The sequence below is a fragment of the Labeo rohita genome, chromosome 10 (genome assembly GCF_022985175.1).
Source record: "Labeo rohita strain BAU-BD-2019 chromosome 10, IGBB_LRoh.1.0, whole genome shotgun sequence".
Taxonomy (NCBI): Eukaryota; Metazoa; Chordata; class Actinopteri; order Cypriniformes; family Cyprinidae; genus Labeo; species Labeo rohita.
In genome coordinates this window covers 18,651,417-18,674,205 of record NC_066878.1, presented here as the reverse complement: position 1 = coordinate 18,674,205, position 22,789 = coordinate 18,651,417, and the positions used below count along the sequence as shown (strand labels likewise).

General features: G+C 36.7%; 1 protein-coding gene across 1 annotated transcript; it reads left to right on the top strand.

Annotated features, from left to right (window-relative positions):
* rbm18 (RNA binding motif protein 18) lies at positions 1–21,298 on the top strand. The gene is made up of 6 exons (XM_051121098.1): positions 1–169; positions 1,451–1,564; positions 12,527–12,653; positions 13,109–13,189; positions 19,956–20,044; positions 20,261–21,298. Exons 2-6 carry the CDS (start codon positions 1,458–1,460, stop codon positions 20,421–20,423), a joined length of 567 nt encoding a protein of 188 aa, XP_050977055.1. The 5' UTR covers positions 1–169; positions 1,451–1,457; the 3' UTR covers positions 20,424–21,298.
* The last annotated feature ends 1,491 nt before the right edge of the window (positions 21,299–22,789 follow it).

Below are 22,789 nucleotides of genomic sequence, written 5' to 3'. Positions count from 1 at the left end.
GTTGATGTTATGAATGCTAAGCTAACTGGCTACACTCAATGTTTTGTCTGACTCGTTCGTGTGGCAGATAAACGAGATGAATTTTAGGTTTTGAGGCGTTGCCACCAAATTTTGTACACAGTATTTTTAGTTTAGGTTTAAAGAGCAGACAAGAGGAACACGAGAGGAGGTGAGTGCGCTGCTAATGTATGTAATCTGTTAACGTTGCTTGCTAGTTGTTAGCACAACAGCCATTCATATGTAAAATTAATTATTTTTCGGCTAGGTTTATGTTATTTATCAGTTTTTCTATAATATGACCGTGTTTGCGTACTAAATCAATTACATGATTTGAAAAACGTCACATGGATATTATTTTTGTATTTGTCATGATTGTTTTCAAAAGTAAGGGGTTTGAAATATAACTGTCCTGCATGTATCGCACTTTCATAAGAGAATATCTTATAATTAAATAACGTTGGAGAAGAAAATAGAGTTTTTATGGCTGTCAGTCAGATCAGTTATGTAAATGTAATCTGTTATGTGATATACACTGTTGTCTAGATAGATGGATAGACTGATTGATAGACATGGTTGGATAGATAGTAATTCAGATATGTGGTTAGTTATATACAGTCAGGCAGGTAGACACAGATGGTTGGTTAGACAGTCAGATAGATAGTCAGGTATTTAGTTAGATACAGTTAGATAGATAGATAGATAGATAGATGGGTAGACAGTGGTTGGTTGGTTAGACACACAATTGGTTGATTGATTTATTGATTGAATGATTGTTTAAAAGATATATATATATATATATATATATATAGAAAGTCAGATAGATACAGTGAGACAGGTAGACACACAGATAGATAGATAGATGGTTTGTTGGTTAGACAATCAGATAGATAGATAGATAGATAGATAGAAAGATTGACAGTGTGATAGACAGTCAGACATTTAGATAGGATGATGGTTTGTTGGTTAGACAATCAGATAGATAGATAGATAGATTGACAGTCAGATAGATAGATAGATAGATAGATAGATGGTTTGATGGTTTGATGGTTAGACAATCAGATAGATAGATAGATAGATAGATTGTTAGACAGTCAGATAGATAGATTGACTGTCAGATAGACAGTCAGGTATTCAGTATAGTCATATACATAGATGGATAGACAGGTAGATGGATGGATGGTTCGTTGGTTAGACAATCAGATAGATGCACAGTCAGATGGATGGATGTTGGTTGGTTAGACAATCAGATAGATAGATGGATAGACAGACGGATGGTTGGTTGGTTAGACAATCAGATAGATACACACAGTCAGATAGATAGATGGTTGGTTGGTTGGATAGATAGATAGAGGAAAGTTTTATTTATATATATACATACATATACCTATATATATTCTTATGGCACACACTTACCTGAATGCCACTGAAACAGCTCTCTGTCTTTTCTCAGGAGCCTAATGCAGTCTGCAGCAGAGACTGTGGAGAATGCCTCCATCCTGTCAGGTGGCTCGGCACAGGACGGTCATCGGCTCTGGATCGGCAACATTGACCCCAAAATCACAGAGTGAGTGTTTGCCTGTGCAGTAAGCCAGCGCCGCACTGCCTCCCAGGCAGACCTGTGGAGCTGCCCGGGTGATTGATTAGCCAAGTGTGTCTTTGTGCTGGAGAATGAGCAGATGACGACAAGGCGTGTTAAAGAGAGCCGCTCGGCCGTGGAGACCTGTTTTGCTGAGGGGCTACCATCATTTCTCATTCACCTGGCGTGTTTACTTTGTGAACCTGTAGCGGCTGCTCAAGGTGGAGAGGGGGTGGCCGTGTGACACAGAAGGGAAGCGCGAGAGAAATAGCACACGTTGCTGGAGCGCCCCTGGAAAATGTACGGCTTGCCCGGGCTGGCGTCTAGACAGGCGTTTCCTTCCCTCTCGCTCCTCTGTTTTTCTTTAAATAACCTGCTTGAATGAAAACAGCCGTGATGCCCACAGGCTGGTGATTGGGAAGATTAATTAGTTCACATGCTGGGAGTGTTTGTAGTAGCGAGCTCCACTTCAGGGTCCTGCAGATCTCGCATACACACACACACACACAGTGCTGAGGTCCTGCTATGTGAGGTCAGCAGTCACCCAAAGGCAACTTTTTCCTGGGGTTTCCAAGTAAGTGGATAATTGAGAGCAGTAATTGAGTTGGGAGGTGAAAAGGTAGTTTAGGTACTGCACTGTAGCAGTTGTGGACGGATCATCAGAGAGATTTATGAAGAAACCAAGGAGGTGAGGTAAAAGCTTTGAAGCTTTTGAGTTGGTGGCAATGACCTTTTACAACGATTAGGCACTTTGGTCTTGTTTACACCTATTATTATGCTCCCTTGGTCATCCAAACACAAGTGGTCAGTAGTAGTCAACCGATATGGATTGTTTTAAAGACTGATGCTGATATCTGGATGACCAGTGGGCGATATAAAGCATATATATTTTACACTATATACTTTAAATAACATGCATTATAATTACTACGTTAACACTTTAGTATAGGGATCAATTCTTGATGTTAGCTAGTTGCTTATTAGCATGCCTATTGTTAACATATTGGCTGCTTATTAGTCCTTATAAAGCACATATTCTGCATGACCATATTCTACATCCCTAATCCTACCCAAAACTTAACAACTACCTTACTAACTATTAATAAGCAGCAAATTAGGAGTTTATTGAGGCAAATTTATATTTATTTTACATATTTACTAAATTTGAAAGAATCATAAAAACAATTAATCAATAAGAAAAAAATAATTTGAACTTATCTGATATTATTAATTTTAAAGTTACATTTTGTACTAATTTTATTTCAAAACATTTTGTAAATATAATAATAGTTAAAACATGAATAAAAAGGAAGTAAATGCTGTAACCAACAGTGCACAAATCTGTTAAATTTGTATGCACTGGAAATCATATTTTCTCAAATAAAGGCCAGGTAGATCTAATTTTACATATAATACACACTGAATCAAAAATTTGAAATCAAGAATTTAAAGAATTACTTAGCACTGTCAAAATAAAAGTCCCTTACTGTCAAAATAAAAGCTACTTCTGACATTGGTCAAACATATCATAATATAATAATTTAAAGTGGTTACAGGAGATGCATTTAAAGATTGTTAATACTGGGTGTAAACCGTAATGTGTTACCTGAGGCAGATGCTATGTTTGTATTTATACGTTTGGCATATTTTTTGTTTTATCCAAATCAGCCTACAATGCTTTCAAGTTGTACATTTTATTAGTTCGATATTAGTTTATTATCAATTCTCTAGGACAGCGTTTCTCAATTCCAGTCCTTGCGCCCCACCGCTCTGCATATTTTATATGTATTTATATGTAGCGTTCATAAGCAGGACGCTGCTTTGTTTACAGCGGTAACCAAGGAAACAGTGTTATCAGTGTTATTCCATAAGCGCCACCTGTTGGCAGAGACTGAATTTGCCTCCTTTTAGTCCGTCTGTTATTTTTTCTCTAAAGCATCTTTTCATTTGTAATAAAATAATAATAAAATAATTTTTTAACAAACAAATTATGTTTTAATTTTATATTTGTTAGGCTAGTAGTTTTTGCTGAGGAATCACTTATCAAAATAAAAGAAAACAACGATAACAGCAACTATGTTATTTTATTGTAGCAGGGCCAGTGAAAATTAAAATATGAACTGTGGCCTGACCGGGCCAGTAGAAAAATCCTTAACGTTCAGCCCTGTTATCTCTTATCACGTATGACGTTTGTTCTTTTGGAACATAAGTGCCCTGCGAAGTGGACATCACAGGAATTTCCATGATTCCAGTTCGAAGCGAGCATATATGTTCCATTTAACAGTCATTAAAGCATGCAAGACATAAATTTAAATTGTATTTATTTACAGATGCATTTATGTCACACTTCACACTTCTCTAGTAAGATTTGTCTGTGTGTGAAGACGCTGCAGGCAGCGGTGCAGCGCAAATCCATGAATAAATGTTCCCGAAGTGAAGTAAACTTCAATGGATTTCCCCTGTTTAGGGATCAGTGTCAACTGGAACACAGTTCATGCACGTAGCTCAATTCTGACAAGCTGGTTATCAGAAGCAGGTGCATTAACTAAGAGAGACATGCAAAATATGCAGAGCGGTGGGGCGTGAGGACTGGAATTGAAAACCGCTGCTCTAGGATTTGAACCCATGACTTGAGCTGTATTACCAGGTGTGAACAGGACTTAAGCCAACCGGATACAGGTGCAATTTTTGTTTCTAATCTTGATTTTTGTTGATATAAATAGTAGGGAGAGGACAGGAAAAGTAGAAAGCAGCAGAATGGGATCAAACTTGGCCACATGAGCGCCACAGCTCAAATGGCAGATCTCATAAGGTGAATGTCATGCAAAAATGTTGATTTCACCCAAAAATCAAATGAAATAAACTGTACTTTTTTATAAAAAAAGGAAGGACCATTAAGATTTTGCTTACTTATTTTTGCACTGGGACATTATTTTCATTTCAATTCATGAAAATGATTTTTTTTTAAATTAGCCTTCATTAAATTTCAAGGTAGGGCAGGTGATTTCAGAGAGGCTAGCAATAGCAGGCTAGCTTTGAAAGCATAAGATCCCACCCTCCCTGCAAATCACTCTCCAAAACACATGAACGCACTCAGGCAGACCAGAACAGGGTGTGCGGAGGTGTGCAGATATTATTTTCCTCAGTCCGAAGGCTACGTTGACAGTCCTGCCTGTCTGTCAACGTAGCCTTCGGACTGAGGAAAATAATTGGACGAACATATTATGGCCCTACACCTTACACAAATTATATAAATGCATGTAAGTAAGGGATAATGCACGGCTAGCTGTGCATTAAGCAATTTTAATGCACAACGTGAAGGCCAAGAACTACCCGACGCGAAGCACATTAAATCATTTAATGCAAAACTAGCCGTGCATTATCCCACTTATACCATGGCCATTTGCCAGCCTTGACAAGTTAAAGCTGTTAATGATGTTTGCAGTGCAATATTTGACCGGACGGATAAAAATTACGGTTATTTTCAGCAGTTAAGGCTCGTTAGAGATGACTGTGTGTGTGTGTGTTACCTGCGTCTGCGCGTTCTCTACAAACAATGAAGCTGTGTTACTTCAAAAACAGCGATTTTACCACCTCATTGCTGAGGAATATAATGTATTGATCTAGTATCTAGGCTATTTTATTAATAAAAGTTGTGGGGCAGCGTTGACAGCACGTTTCTGATGTATGTGCAGTGCAATCTGCAATCTCCGACCTCTATTTTGTATCTATTTTCAAATAGATGAAACTATTTGAAAATCTGGAATCAGAGGGTGCAAAAAAATCTAAATATTGAGAAAATCGCCTTTAAAGTTGTCTAGATAAAGTTCTTAGCAAGGCATATTACTAATCAAAAATTAAGTTTTGTTGTATTTACGGTAGGAAATTTACAAAATATCTTCTTGGAACATGATCTTTACTTAATATCCTAATGATTTTTGGCATAAAAGAAAAATCTATCATTTTGACCAATACAGACAGTGTATTTCTAGCTATTGCTACAAATATAGCCGTGCTACTTTACGAGTGGTTTTATGGCCCAGGGTCACATTTATGATGTTTTATTTAGTTATTTATCTGATATATCATTCTTTATTTGTATTGCAGTGCTAAAAATGTATTTTTTGGCTTTACAGTAACCTAAAATTGCGTAGGAGGGGTGCATAATTATAATAAAAAATAATGTCAAAATGCAAAAATAATTTAGTAGTCCTAAATACAAGCTTCATTTTTAAATGTGAAGTATTTGTGTGAATTATGACGTTTCTTGACAGTTTTCGTGAGCTTTACCCGGTAGTTTTTGGGATTGAAAACAAAAACACAGTATGAACACTCCATTTGTCTTTCTTGTGTTATTCTCATGTTATTTCTCTGACCTTTGTGCATTAACAAGCAATTTTCATCTGTCAGTTTGCAATGAATTAGTAACATTTTGGAAATTAAAATATAGGAATAAATCAGATGTGCACATTCATGCTTAGATTCTGATGTAATGGTAATTTATTGCAAAACAACTTTTTTTGTCAGTCACTCTATCACTTCACAAACGGCCTCATTTATTTAATATGATTAATCTCAATGCATCGCAGATTTGGAAAAGTCTGTGAAGTACATATTTACAGTTCTGCGAATAGTCACCAACAAATTTCAGTCAGACAAAAAGAAAATCATTCTGTTCTTTCACCGTAAACAGTTTCTTCTGAGTGCTAATCCATCTACCTTACTGACTGTAAGTTTCACCATCATCGTCACATTAATCACAAGCTGTAGCTCGATGGAAAAATTATACTTTCTGGACACAGTTGCTTAATTCCTCTCATTTCTTTTCCACTGAAATGTGGTATAAATGTATTATGCTGATTTGTGGTACAGTCAGTGCTTAGGCAACATGACAAGTCACATTGCTGAAATTGCACGAGTCTCATACTTTCCACCTGTTAAATCAGCCCTGCGTCGACGCTCGGTCCAGGGTGTGTCTCAATCCGCTTGTGAGGTAAGTACACTTCCCGAGGAGTCAAAATCTTTCTAAAACTGGAAGGTTGTTTCGCTAGCAGACCAAGTCATCACTGTCCCAATATCACTCATTTCCAATGTACATATTGACATCATGGGGAACTAGGGTGTGTAATGGTACACGGCCTAAAAAGGACTGTGTTGTATACCACACCACAGGTGTTTCATAAGATCTCAAGGACTTTAACCTCTGTCAGATCCACCTAAACTAATCCTGACACTGAGATGCCAGGCGATGAGGTTCGAGCAACCGACGGTGATGACAACGTTTCTTCGCTAATGAAAATATCTGTCAACATTGACAGAGCTCCGCCCCATCACGCGTGAACAATCTCCCTGACTCAAACCTACAAACTCTTTCTTTCAGGGTTGGTTTCCCACAGTTGAGACCTGTGGCGGACGCGGCCGTTCACACAAAGCAGGAGCTGCTGTCGTAATAACAGGCTGACATATTGACCTGTCCGTGCTCCGCTGGGGCCCATTTAGGGCCGGTGATGGATCTACCATGTGCCGCAGGTTGTTTGTGCTTTTGGAGGCCTGCTTTGCATTGTCCGTTACGCGGGCAGAAGGGAACAGGAGGCCTATCCGATGGGACGGCCGAGGAGGAAAACAGCACTGGTCTTAGACCACACCCTCTAGTAATCTGAAATAGACACGTGTCTGTCTGGAATCGCTCTTTGACCTTGATATCCGTGCTGTTTTTTTGATTCAGTGCTGTTAAATGTTTCTCAAGGTCTGCATGCTGCACAGCGATACTGAAACGGGAGACGCTGCAGGTGGGTGGGCAGCGCTCCGACTTCTTCGGCCCAAACAGATGACATGCTTGGCTCACATCAACACTTTCACAAAATGCTCCGAGCCCCTTGGACGGACCCCTTCTTCCTCCCAACGGCACATTTTATGGCTCTCTAGGGGCGTGCATTGTGGTCTGCAAAAAATCTACAGGTTGTCCCTTTGAATCGGGCCACAATCGATTCTTCAATCTGCCTCAAGTCAGGAAGATCCCGTGGCCCGAGTCTGAGAGGGTGGTGGCTGGGAAAGTGCGAAATACTACTTGGAGAAAAGCTCCTGGGAGAGGAGGGGAAAACATTAATACCGAAGCCAGGACCCCCAGTTCTATCTGCGTTCCTACCTTTCCAGGATTAAAAATAACCTCAACCATCCAAAACAATAAAGAAATCCCCGGCATCTCCTCGTCTTGGCGCAGGAGGCAACTCCCAGACCGCTCTGGCTGTCATGCTGGAAGAACAACAATATAGTAAGAAGTTCCACAAATGTATTGTTGTTTATCCTGAGCGTGCTCCTGATGCTCAGTTCGGTAGCTTTCCCAGTCTTTTCCCAGTTGAAGGAAATGCTTGAATGCCTTCCTGAGCTGCATTACTCAGTCTTTAGAATTTTGTTTCAAAGATGCCCATGTGATGCAACATTCATCATCCTACGTCAAGATGAATCATTGGAGATGATGATAACATTAGCAACACTATTTACTTGAGTTTAGACGACAAGTAGAAGCATCCAAGATAAAGACTTACTGACCTAGACACACTGTCATGAGGTTTTTGCACACTGGTTGCACAACATGACACATGAAGTTTTTAAATATTTATTTTCAAGAGTTTCACCTTTTAAAGAGAGAGTTCACCCAAAAATGAAAATTACTCTCAAGCCATCCTAGGTCTACATGACTTCCATCTTTCAGACAAATACAAGCGGAGTTATATTAATGTCCTGTCCCTTCCAAGCTTTATAATGGCAGTGAATGGCTGTTGAGATTTTGAAGTCCAATAATGTGCATCCATCCATCATAAAAAAAAAGTGCTCCACATGGCTCTGGGGGATTAATAAAGGCCTTCTGAAGCAAATCTATGCGGTTTTGAAAGAACCATATTTAAAACTTGAAAGATTCCATATTTAAATCTTTTTTATTTTTAATTGTAACCACTGGCTTCTGCTAACTGTCGTACATGTGTTCACGAGAGAGTGATGTTTTCACACGATGACGTAGATGTAGTGTAAGCTCTGGTGAGAAGTGATGAACACTGAAGAGCAGATAGCAAGATAGCAAAATAAAGCTCCGGTCACAAATTAGAAGTACAAAACGAGGATTTGTAAGGCAAAATGTCAAATAATTTCCAAGAGGAGACTGTTTTTTCTTTTCTGTAAACAAAACTTGATTCTCACGAGATTAGAATGTTCTTACTGGAGCTTATGCTACGCCTACATCATCTGCTGGAAAGCCACTCTCTCATGAATGTGTGTATGTTAGTTAACTGAAGCTAGAAGTTACGGTTTTTGTTATATAAGCGTTTTCAATAGGCCAATACAAAAAATTTTTTTTTTTTTTGTTAAAATACAAAAAATAATATCTGTTGTGATTGTTCAAACATTAAGAATGTTGTGTACACACAAATTCATATAAAAATGTTAAATTACGTGATTTTAGTGTTTTTTTTCATCTCGATGAATTGGCCATAGCCTTAAAAAATGTCATGTGGTGCGACCATGATTTATATTAAAATTAATTAATTTTTATAGTATGCTAAACATTTTTTTTAGATGTTATCAGTAATTATAGTGTTTAGAAATGAAGTATCTGCATTTTTTTTTAAATGATCTCATATTTTTGTTTTATAATTTCAGAGTTGCTTTTTTAAATGTAGTTAGCAGACTTATTTTCCTGTAAATTGCATAAAAATGCTTAAAAAATACCATTCACTTAAGCAAACTGTAGCAGTGATTCATATTTCAACTACAGAAATTAGATATTTTATTTTTATTTTAATACAGTTATTCCTATTATTGGTAGCACTACATGAGTGGTCGCTCCAAATGATGCGAAGGCCTTATGTCATTAAACATCTATTTAAAGAGAAAAGTGCAGCACATGGCCCCAGATATTTCAGAACTTTGCCTAATCTTGGCTGCTCAATTCACCCTTCGTGGGAGTTTGATTAACAGGCAATCTGACCAATCATAACGCAAAATATGCCATTTCGTCCGACAAACAAACCAGATAGGAAAGTAGATTAAAGTCGGTGGACTTAAAGAATGGTGTGTATTGATATCTTTTCAAACAAGAAACCTTCTGATGTTCATTCATGTTTATTTCATGCTATGACTAACAAAGATGAAGAGATACAGCGATCTGTCAGGACACATTACAGAGCCACAAAACAGTATTTGTTGTTTGAATTTCTTAACAAAATGTCAAAATGTGAACACGTGGACTTTTCATACCAAAAATAACCAGCTCTGTCTTGTATGTTGGCACATTGTCAGTGTCCTCTTTGCTCCGTGATGTATTTTTCACTTCATGAGAACATGATGTGTGGTATAAAAGTGTCATGGTTTGTCGGATGTAGCAACAGTAACTAAGGGGATGGGTCTTTGCGAAGGGTCAATTTAGAGTAGCTGAAGGTTGCTGGATCAGATTCTGAGATCTTTCTCACAGTAGAAAATAAAATCTGGAGTTTGTGTTTAACTGCAGGGTCAGAATTAAAAAGCTGCCTACACTGTAAAAAACAATTTGTTGAGTCAACATAAAATTATTTGTAACCTGGCTGCCTTAAAATTTTAAGTTCAGTCAACTCAAAAAAGTTTGTTCAACTTGAAATGTTAAATTATACTGACAACTTAGATATTTGAGTTGAATCAAGTTAAAATTTTAAGGCAGCTGGGTTACTTACCCATCTGTTAAGTTTACCAAACACAAATATTTAAGTTGTTACTTAGTACAACTTAACATTTCAAGTTGAACAAACTTATTTTAGTTGACTGAACTTAAAATTTTAAGGCAGCAGGGTAACAAATTATTTTAAGATGACTCAACAAATTGTGTTTTTTATTTTTTACAGTGTATGGCGAGCATTTATTTTACTTTGCTTGGCAGTGGAAATATTCATTGTTTCTTTGAGGTCATACCACATAATATCCAAATGTGGTAACTACATACCAGCTGTTAAAAAGGTTTTTTTTTTTTCCAAATTTGAAAGAGAGTTACAAACCTGCTCAACGCTTCCATGGGTCATTGGCAAATTGCTGTATGATGCAAAGTCCTATCTTTGAATGGATTTCAACATAAAAGTCCCAAAATGGTACTTTCTGGATGGTTGCACCACATGGTATTTTATAAAATGGAAATCATCTGACAAAGTTTGTTTGTATTTTCTGATGGGAATATAAACATAAATTGCTTGCAATTGTATACAGGATTATGAATTTTTTAACTGAATTTTTAACTGTAAAATTGCAAAAATCCTTATAAAGTTTTAAATATGGATATTTTTCTTACACAAATGTATCAGTTCACTTTAGAAGGCCTTTATTAACCCCCCGGAGCTGTGTGGAGCACTTTTTATGATTGATGGATGCACTTTATTTTGCTTCAAAATCTCAACAGCCATTCACTGCCATTTTAAAGCTTGGAAAAGGCAGTACATTTTTTTTAATATAACTCTGATTGTATTTATCTAAAAGAAGAAGAAAGTCATATACATCTAGGATGGCTTGAGGGTGAATAAATCATTGTAATTTTCATTTTTGGGTGAACTATCCATCTAATGAGGCTATTGTATATTATTTATACCCTCATTTGTTTATACCTCTTTTATGAAGAACATGTTTTTTAAGTAATTGTTACAAGTAGAAATTGCATTTTTATTGTGTTTTTTAAAATTAATAGATCTGGACAAAAAAAAACGAACGTCATGTCACTGAACCATGATGTTGCTTTCGTCAAATGTGGTTTTGCCAACATTCCGAAAAAACTTTAGGTGCAAATAGAGTCATGTTCATGCAGCGTTAAGTCACATTAAATGTTAACGGTTCGGATGACGTACAGGTGAACATGCAGAAGCAAGGATACTTGCAAACACTCGCTTTTATGTATGGACAGCATGCTACAGTGCTCTTGAATGATGTGGACATGCTTGTTTGAAAGAATCCTATTTGTACGGAGCTCTCTTTGTTTGAATAGAGCAGGTTCAGCGTGAAGTTCTCTTGGAAAGAAATTCTCATTTTCTCATTATTCTCATTTTCAAGAACTCTCTGCCTGTACTCTTGGCTGTACTGAAGATTGACCAGTTGCTTTTCTTTTACTAGACTTTCATTTTTGGCTGATGTCACTAAACGCTCTATTTTGTTCCCAACCTTCATTCATATAGAGACCACGCCAAGCCGGATCTTGTATGCAACACCCATGTTTTATAATCCGTTCCTAATCAATTCCTGATGGATTCTCTCGGAAATATGTCACATTTTGGAAGTCGAATAAGTTGCAAATGCCATTGCATGTTGACATGTGGTCATTGTGAATTTGAATCTGGCTTGCAACATTTCTAATTTACCTATACCTTAAATTCTATTCGCTTTCCTTCTTTTGTGGAATGCAAATGAAGATATATTGAAGAATGTTTTGGTCTATACAGTGGAAGTCAATGGGGTCCAAAACGACGTTTAACCCCGTTGACCTACGTTAAGTAACAAAATAATCAGTACTGGTTTTGGCAATAATAATAATAGACTTGCGTCTTATATGACGGCAGGTTATAAAAGCTGTACTCGTCGTAATTGTTTGTCTTAAATTAAACTCTAGAGGGAATTCAGTCTTCCGCCTTTTTATATCCTCATTGTCCCTCTGCTGTATCCTTTGTATTGTGTGAATAAAAGACTTACAGCAGCTAAAAAGGTGTAAAGAGGCCTGTCATTCTGATCAGGCTTTGCCTACAAAGAATTATTGTACATGACATACATTATTCCCTTGTGGCTTTAATCACTCATTTTTAATGCTTGGTCAGTACAATTATTAGTGCCATTTGTTAAAGGAAGCATTACGATTACAATCGCTCATAATTCCAGTGTCCTTAATTATGTCATCCCCTATTTTCGGGAGTATGTTGCTAATAGATTTCAAAATAACATCACTCTGTGTTCCTGCAGGTACCACCTAGTGAAGCTCCTGGAGAAGTTTGGCAAAGTGAAGCAGTTTGACTTCCTGTTCCATAAGTCGGGTCCTCTGGAGGGCCAGCCAAGAGGATACTGCTTTGTCAACTTCCACACCAAAGAGGTTCTGTTCATTCTTCTTGACAAAATCTGAGAATAAACAACCCAAAGTACCAAAGGAAGTGTCTGTTTGATGCAGTAATGATATGCAAGTCATTGAGAGGCACCCAGACAGCTGATGGAGATAAGGAACCGTTGGCTCTCTGGAGTGTAATATGAGGCAGTCCCAAGGGTGTTGTTGAAGGGGAAATGTGTGTTTACAGATCTCATTCACGCCCTTCATGAGAGCTTGGAAAACTGGTGATCCATCATCAGCCATTATTGTTCCCTTTCATTACGCCATGCTTCCAGCAACAGCCAGAAACTAGAAAGTAGCAAACAAACACACACACACACACAGGAAGGTTCAGAATCCAGACACTTCAGAAGTGATATTTGAACAGGATCAATAGAGGATTTGATTGTGATCATTGTAAAAGCTTCAGATCCGTGATTATCAGTGTTTTCTGTCCATCACAGGAGGCTGAACGGGCTATTCAGTGTCTGAATGGAAAACTGGCACTTTCTAAGAAGTTAGTGGTGCGTTGGGCTCATGCTCAGGTAAAGGTGGGTATCACATAAGTTATGATGTTTGCTAAGGCAACACTTTACATTAAGGTCTAGTTTGTTAACATTAGTTAATGAAATAATGAACAGTATAATTTTACAGCATTTATTAATCTTTGTTAATATAAAAATGTTAACAGTTACAACTTTAAATTGTAATAATGTATTAGTAAATTTTGAACTTAATGTAAACTAAGATTAGTAAATGCTATGTAAATATAGTTTATGTTAACTAACATAGTTTATTCATGTAAACAAATAAATTTTATTGTAAATTGTTACCAAAATCTCTAACTCTAAGTAACTCATTTTGCACTGTTTTTGGAGGACTATTTCATAATTCATTTATACACATATATTTGCCTGAAAGATGATAAAATGGGACAAATGCCAACTTGTATTGAAGGAAGGTCATATCTAGAGACCAGAATATCATGGGGCTTGTTCAGTCTGAATTTCATGGCTTTCATCTTTCGTTGTGTGACATAAAAAGCGTATAAATATATCGCACAGTTTCATTTAAAAATATAAATAACACATAACATTGCTCAAATAAAAACGAACATTTATTTTATATAATATTTGCTTAATCTGAAATAATTTGACAGTTAATTTAAAAAAAAAGCTTGATTTAAAAAAAAAAAGCAGTATCTTTACTCTGTTGTTTAATTTTACGTTAGTATTGTTTACCCACAATTAAAAAAATTAAAATTAAAAATATTAAATGTATATAGTTTCGTTCAAATGTTTAAGAGCAGTATTACAAAGGATGCATTGTAAAAAATAAATAAATACAGTAATAGGTAATGTTGTGAAATATTATTACTGTTTAAAATAACTGTTTTCTATAGAATCCCGTTTCCACCAGTGAATTAAAAAAAAAGGTTATTGCTACTTTTAATCTCATAATTCTGACCTTTTTCTCACAATTGTGAGTTTACATCTCGCAATTCAGACTTTTTGTCTACGAATTGTTAGAAATAAACTCAATTTTAAGTTATGAAGTCATAATTGCGAGATCACAGTTCAGATTTTTTTTTTTCTCAGAATTGCGTCATATAAACTCGTAATTCTGACTTTTTTTCTCAGAATTGTGATATAAACTCACAATTGTGAGATACAAAGTCAGAATTGTGGGATATAAACTCACAATCATGAGAAATAAAGATATAATAAAATAAAAATTGAAATTTTCTTGAAATTCTCTTGCAATTTCAAGTTTATATGTTTGCGTCATATAAACTTGCAATTACGAGTTATAAAGTCCAGTTCTAAGGAGAAAAAAAAAGACTAATATGTTCACAGAATTGCATTTATATCTCAAAATTCTGACTTTATAACTCACAATTGCGACTTTTAATCTCATAATTCTGACTTTTTTTTCTTGCAGTAGTGAGTTCATATCACACAGTTCTGACTTCATAACTCGCAATTGCGAGTTTATATCTCACAATTTTTAGAAAAAAGTCAGAAATTCGAGTTTGTATCATGCAATTCTGAGACAAAAGTCAGAATTATGAGATAAAAAAAGTCCCAGTAACTTTTTTTTTTAGTATTTTATTCAGTGGCGGAAATCGGCTGCCATTGTTTTCTATTTGAATTTATATTCAAATGTAATTTATTTCTGTGATCAAAGCTTACCATCATTACTCCAGTCTTCAGTGTCACATGATCCTTCAGAAATCATTCTAATATGCTGATTCGGTGCTCAAGAAACATTTCTTATATAATATTTTTGTGGTACTATTTTTTTAGAGATTTTATTTGGTGCATAGAATGTTCAAAAGAATTGAATTTATCTGAAATAGAAATCTTTAGTAACGTTACATATGTCACATTTGATCAATTTAATGTATTCCTGCAAAATAAAATGTTAAAAAACTAAACTTTTTAACCGTATTGTATAAATTAAAAATAAAATAAAATAAAATAAATAAATAAAATTTGGGTGAGTCTCGAATCACATTTTTGTCACAATTAATACTACACAGTGCTGATTACTTTCCCAACAGTCATTGTTGTTTTCATTGGTCCGTATTTGTTGCTCAAAGCTGCTGTATGTCATTTTGACTGTATCAAAGCACAACAACACCATAATACATTCACAGGTATTTAAGAAACATGCTAAGTTCACATACTTGTTTCTCAGAAAAACAAGCTAGTTATTCTACTTTGAAAATATGTGTTCTGTGTCAGAACGTCTGTTTTGTTTTGGTCTGTGTGACTCCGCCCATTGCCAGTTTAACCAATAGTATTTTGACACCCTGGGTTGCCAGTTGTTGGAAAACACAGCGTAGCCATTGAAGGAAACAAACTGGCTCAGAGCTCACAGACTCTATCCAACATAAAAAGCCTGGGCATCCAAAACGTGGATAAATCCACTCATAAACTTGCAGTGCAAGGCTCGTTGCCTTCCATTGTCAGCTATTCCTGTTGCATGTGCTCAATCTGGCAACGGGAGAAACAATATTTTGAATTTGGACTGCAGTACCCATTTCAACCACTAGTTGTCAGTATTACTTACTGCAGCTTTAACTGTGATACCTGCAATGACAGCGGCAACAAACAACGCACAAGCCAGCGTTTACCATTTATTACGCAGCTGTGTAAATGACAGATGTTCAGATTTGGATATTGTGCCTATGAAAACCAATGGCAAAGCATCCATTGCTAAAGTCTGACGCATGTTGAAACAGACTAGCATATAACTTGCCATGTGAATATCGCATCTAGAAAAGTATGAATGGTGCCATGTAGACTTGAGGGTGGGCTGTTTTGACTTGGACCACCCAGTAACCACTCAAAACATCCTAGCAACACTCAGAGCACCTTAGCAACCACAAAGCAGCAACCTAAAAACACCTTAATATCATGCCTGCGACATGACATTAATAAATGCCTCTATTGTTGTTTCATGGAATATCTGCAACCGCTACAACAAAACAGACCATAAAGATCACGGATCACATGTATAGTTAAGCTATAGAGAGAGGGGCTCCTGAGGCTGCCCGGCTCCTTAACAATAGGCAGCTGCCGCTGGGAGTGAGGAAATCCTGTATGGTTGAGAATCGCGCCCCTCCTGCGCACCCCCTCTGCCCCTCCCTGTCTGAGGGGAATGGGACATCAGGCTGGGGTCAAGGTCAACAGTGCAGAGTTGTTAACAACAAGTAGCAGTAGACAGGTCTGGTTCCAGGTCCTCTTGACCACCTCTACCCAACACTGAGCTCATTGTGAGGCTGGTGAAAGTGTTGGATTCGTCTGGCCACCACACAGACTGTGGATATCAGTGTATTCTTCAGTGCTGTGTTTATATCAGCCTTGCCCTTTGAAGGCCTCTGGTTCAGTGAAGCTGTGGTGTATTTAAAAAAATGGCTTCCTCTTTATACATAGTTGTTTGGGTGGAGTGCAGCGATCTAAAGGAAAATAAACAAAACTTAAATGATGAAATGATTGTAACCTAATGTAAAGGATCAGAAACAGGCTGTTAGAACATAGGGTTGGACTGATAGACGATGGCATCAGACATCACGATGTTAAAGGATTAGTTCACTTCCTGAACAAAAATTTACAGATAATGTATTCACCCCCTTGTCATCCAAGATGTTCATGTCTGTCTTTCGTCAGTCGTAAATTAATTGTTTTTTGAGGAAAACATTTCAGACTTTCTCTCCATGTACTGGACGTCTATGGTGCCCCCAAATTTGAACTTCCAAATCGCAGTTTAAATCAGCTTCAGAGGGCTCTAAATGATTCCAGCCACAGAAGAAGGGTCTTATCTAGTGAAATGATCGGTTATTTAAAAAAAACACAATTTATATACTAAACGCTCGTCTTGTCTAGCTCTGTGTGACTAACTCTGTTTTTTTCCAGTCATGACAGTTAGGGTACATCTAAAAAACTCCCATCTCATTTTCTCCTCCAGCTTTAAAATCGTCCTGCATTGCTGCAGAAGTACCAACCCAGTGAACATGTAAACAAGATCAAACACCCTTTACAAAAAACGGTAGAACAGTGATGTAGGAGGAGAAGTTAGAGGAGAGGAGGAGGAGAAAATGAGATGGGAGTTTTTCACATCTCATGACCAGAAACAAACAGAGTTCACACAGAGCTGGACAAGAGGAGCATTTGAAGTTAAAACGTATATAAATTGTATATTGTTTTGGAAAATAACCGATTGTTTCGCATTTTGGAAGTTCAAATTTGGGGGCACCATAGAAATCCATTACGTGGAGAGAAATCCTGAGCGCTCGCTTTTTACTTTCACTTTCGAGATTCGCGGTCACACATACTCTGTATATACTTTGAAATGGCGGTACTTAATACACATTTTACAAGATTAGATATTTGTCAGCGGTGCTCAGGATCTGCAGATCATCCTCCATTGTCCTCTGTCATCTCTCCTTACTCTGTTTATGTGGTACGTGAAATATATATTATGTACTGTAATGTAACAGGCTACCGCTAGCACACGGCTAACCTTGCACTTTAGTGGCTCCATAGAACGTGTTAGCTGTTTTCCGTCCCTTTCTCAATACGGATTCAGGCTTTGGTCACACCCCTGCGACATTTCATTGTAGATATGGTTCGATGCCAATTTGGTAGACATTGCCCAACCGTGTTAGAACATGCTGCATGTTTTTGTTGTTGTTGTTGTTGTTGTATTTTAAAAGATGAGATTTTACAAAAGAAGAAATCAAAGTTGATCCTGTTTACTTGTCCTTGGTCTCATTGTGCACAATTCATTAGTACTCATTAATTAATTCCATTAATTGCAATGGAGGAGGAAAAACAAATACATCCTGACCATTTTCAGCAAGGGCAAGTGTTTGGAAAAATATTCTATTAATTATTGATTAATAGAATATTATACATAATATATATTTCACTTACCACATAAAAAGAGTAAGGAGAGATGACTGAGGATGATGGCAAATGAGCAGCAGATCCTGAGCACCACTGACAAACATCTAATCTTGTAAAATATGTGGAATGTAGGTACTGCCGCTCTGTGTGATCGCATATCTTGAAAGTGAAAGTAAACCTCAAGCGCGCATTCAAAAGAAGTTTCAATGCCCCGCATATTAATAACGGCTCCCTGATCCCCACAATTTATATGATTACCCAACAATATAATTGCAAGAGAAAACACTGAAATGTATTTTTTCCTTCCATCTCGTATTTAGGGGTTTTGTAGTACATGTCATTTCCTTTCTGAACATGGTATGATCGGATTCAGTATTAAAATCTGTATTAAAATACTGGTGTGTTTGATGCCCAGTATGCACAAAAAAATTGATGAAAAATTGCGAATCATGATTAAAAATCAGAAAAATCGTGAAACAATTTTTAATCGAACCCTGACCCCAAGAATCAATTTGAATCAAATCGTGAGGTACCGAAAGATTCCCACCCCTAATATTTATACTGTGCAGGCAGTACAACTAAACTAAATACAACTATTTTTTTTAAGAAATCGGAGCAAAGCATTTTTTAATGATGCAACTGCACTGAAGTCCGCATACCAGCAAAATCAGATTACCTCAAAAAACCTCAAATTAATTTATTTTCTTTTTAGATTTTGCAATTTTTAAAGAACTTTTTAATTATTTAAAAAAACAAAAAAACATTTTGCCCAGCTGACAGAATCTGTCTTGCATGTTTGTACTTTTTATTATTTAACAAAAAGTTAAAACTGAAAAAATTCTGTTTTCATAATTTTTGTTGTCAATAAAAATGTTTTGTTGTTTAAAAAGATACACACACACACACACACACACACACACACACACATATATATATATAGCATATAATTTGCATATTAATGAATTCATTTTCCTTCATCAGATACTTGTGGGGTTGTGAAATGGTTTTCCTACTTTCAAACAGGGGTGACACTTTGTCTCGATGATATTTTGGTCCCTAGATGTGGTCATTCTATATGAGCGTATTTTCCAGTTTTATCATCCACCAGGTCTGATTGTTTCAAAGAGTAATAGAACTGCTCATTATGAATGATTTAAAGTATCATTTGTGCTTGTACAGTAGTTACATGCCAAAGTTTACTTTGGGTTGGGGAATTTGGAACAGGAAGCACTCCTAAATATTGGCTAACTCTTTATTATTCAAACAAAATTGATCCTAACAGATAAAATGACCTTCCTAAAATGAGATCAGTCCCAGCCCACACTACTTGACACTTAATATTCAGGTTAACTCAATAAATGTGACTCATTACAGAAATCAAATGCATTGTGAAAGCAGCTTCATATTAATTTTGTTTTTGATAGATTATGGAACCCAAGGATTGGAAAAATATATTTTCTTGTCATGTCAAATTGTTTGCTACTCATACTTTTGGATTAAAAAACTGAAACAATATTTTTTTTGCCCGTTTTTCTGTAATTTCTAAATATGTGTTATCACCAATTGCAAAGCATTTTCCAATCACTCATCAAATCTCTCTTTGTTTTTATTCCCCACAGATTCCCATGAGCTATCATCATCCTCATGGTCGCAAGGGTTATTGGATGGATGCTTTTCAGTGGAATGAATGTTTATGACGTTGCATAGCCCAAATTTTCCCACACTATTCCAAGGGAGCATATGACTAATAAGCAGCCAACTCTTTGTTTTTTTTTTCCTGGTCTCTAATGCAACCAGTTTAAGTTACAAAATACCCAGCAAGTTAAACATCCCCTCAGCGCATGTTGTCTCAGAAACTGTCTTGTATCCATCCTGGTATGTGCTTGTTGTCTTTCAGAAGTTCGAACCCTTCAGAGGAGACAAAAACCTGCCGGCCAGTTTAGAACCTTCATCCAGTGAAGCTGAGGAGCTGCCAACCACATTGAGGTTTGGGTCGTTACCACTCCAGAAACTCTCAGTTTCCTTTCATTTTCTTCCATGTTTCGAAATTCTCATGTTCACTTTCCCTGTTTTTGTTTTCGTTCTCGAACGTTCCCTTTCCAAATAGCCTTGAGCTCACATTGACGAAAGTGACCCATTTGGACTGGATGAGAAGGTTAATGCTCTTTTCTTTTCTCTCGATTCCCTTCCCTCTGCCGTTAGTGTTAATGCAAAGATTCGTGCCATCGAAGCCAAGCTGCAGATGATGGAAGAAAACCCAGATGACTATTCCGGCCCATCTGCGTACATCTACAACAAACCCCCCGATAAGAGAGACAAAAGGTCCCAGCCCTACCACAAGCAGTTCCGCAAATTCAGGAGATGACCTCTCCAACAACTGGCCAAGTGTCGCGGACTGTGAGATATGCGGAGATAAGCTGCTCTTGTCTCTTGGCCAGTGTGAGACTGTAACGTATCATGAGAAGACAGAGCCGAACACCTTTGATTTGCAGTGCTGTTCTGTTTCTCGGCCAGCGGAGGAGTCTTTTTACTGTGAAAGACAGCTGATGTAAGCAGAATCTAACCACAAAATTCTAGTGAATTTAGTTTTGCCTTTTTTTGAACGTTGATGTTACCCAAGTAATTTCAGTTCTTCAGGGTTTAAAGGGATAGTTCAGTCGAAAGACGACAATTCGGTCATCATTTATTCAACCTTATGTCCTTCCAAACCTGTAAGAGGATATTTTGATAAATGTCTCCTCATTTTTTGAGTCAAAGAGGTCCAATGTTGTTTGAACCCTAAAATATCTTTGTTTGCGCTCCACAGAAGTAACAACAGTTAGGCAGAAAGTTCACTATCCTTTTTAGAGTTTTGCACCTTTCTTACACCCCTTTCTTGATATCTTTCCAGAATATATCTCTCATTGTTTTTTTTTAATTCACGTAAACTGCCCAGCGTGCTGCTTGCGAAAGTGTTGTTGTGTGTTGCGAGTCTTATGATCCTAAATCTACATACTCAGACTTTACCATTCTCTGTTACACTGTTGTATGTGTAAAGGAAGCACAATATGCATTGTTTATTTAACTATTAATATCTTGCCTTTTTAAGTCTAAAGTGAAAAGGGCTTTTATCACATGATCTGGAGAGGGGGCATCACAACAGTGGATGTCATCAACAGTTTAGATCAAGTGTAAATATCCAGGTATTTTGATAGATTTTGCTCTTGTCGTGTCCAGAAATAAATGAAACGGTCCTCCTGAGGTGTCCAAATTGGATTCTTGTGCCTTTATTTGAGATGGACGTGTTTGTAAGTAGGGTCTGCTGTGCTGTTTTTGCATCGCTTTGAACTCTCTGTATTGATCGATAATAGTGCCTGTACACAATTTTTATAGCGCCGTTGTCTTAATAGCCTGCGTTTATTTATTACACTGCGACCGTTTTCAATTACGAACAGGCCTGGTGAGTATAAGGTGCTTAGACTCTTGCCATAAGCAGAATTTAATTATTTCAATATCAGCTGAACTCTAAAATAACGTTTTCCTATTTATTAAAACTGCGTCGCTTTAAAATTTTAATTAAAGTGGGTCATCAGCGGACTTTCATAACAATATAGCGAATTTGACACCCTGTCTATTTCATTTTATTTGTATGTTTATAATAATATTTATTTTTAATTTACCGGGTTCATTTATTTTTCGACAGTACTATGATTTTTGTGATATAAAAATAAATCGGTCAGATCGACTAACGAAGCAAGTTCCCGCCATGCATACACTTTTGAAAAATATAGGTTCTTCACTGGCTTCTTTGATTCCATTAAGAACCTTTAACATCAATGGAATCGTTCCATTCCACAAAAGGTTCTTTAGATTTTTAAAACATTCTCTACACACACACACACACACACACACAACAACGTTCTTTAAGAAATGTTATTTTGGGAACCCAAAAATATATTTTTAGGAGTGCATAGAGGTAAAATAACCTGTTGGTGAACATGTTGATGTTCCTAACTAAATTCTGCAAGGTCATCTCACTACTATTCCTCTTTTATCCTCATTCATTTCCAAACCCCGAACAACAGTAAGTTCACATCCAAATGAAAGATGAGTAATACATGGGTTTTAGAACTGCTGTTCCCATTGAATTCTTTTCTTTATAATCTCTTACATGCACATGCAACCCTTCATTCTAACAATACACATGAATATATCCAAACGATCTTTTTTCCTCGTAATGCAACTGTTGCATAAGAGAAAAGGTCTACGCCGCTCCCTCCACCTGAATATTATCTGATGGAAATGTATTGTTTCCGCTGTTTCTCTCCGACATAATAATAGCATGACGGTTTCAGGATTGGTAAAAGGATATATTTTTATCTCACATGCCCATGTTAAACCAATTCAAGAAACGAATGACATTGTGATTGCAAAGCTTGCAAAACAAGTCAACTGCATAAAATATAGTATTAATTATGTACAGTTTGGCATTTAAAAAATATAGGCTATGAACGATTTTGTTGCAATATAGTAAACAGAATGCGACACAAAGCTAAGCGGACTTCTTAACATATAAAATCAATAATATAGTCAACATTTACAAGATAAACGGCCTCAGTAAGAAATATATTTTAGTTGCCCTCACAAAAACTTGCAATACATAAGTATACAATAACGAATAACATTCAAAAGAGAACATTGTTCGGATGTTTTTTTTAATTAGGTATAATTAATTTTGTTTTATATTCTACA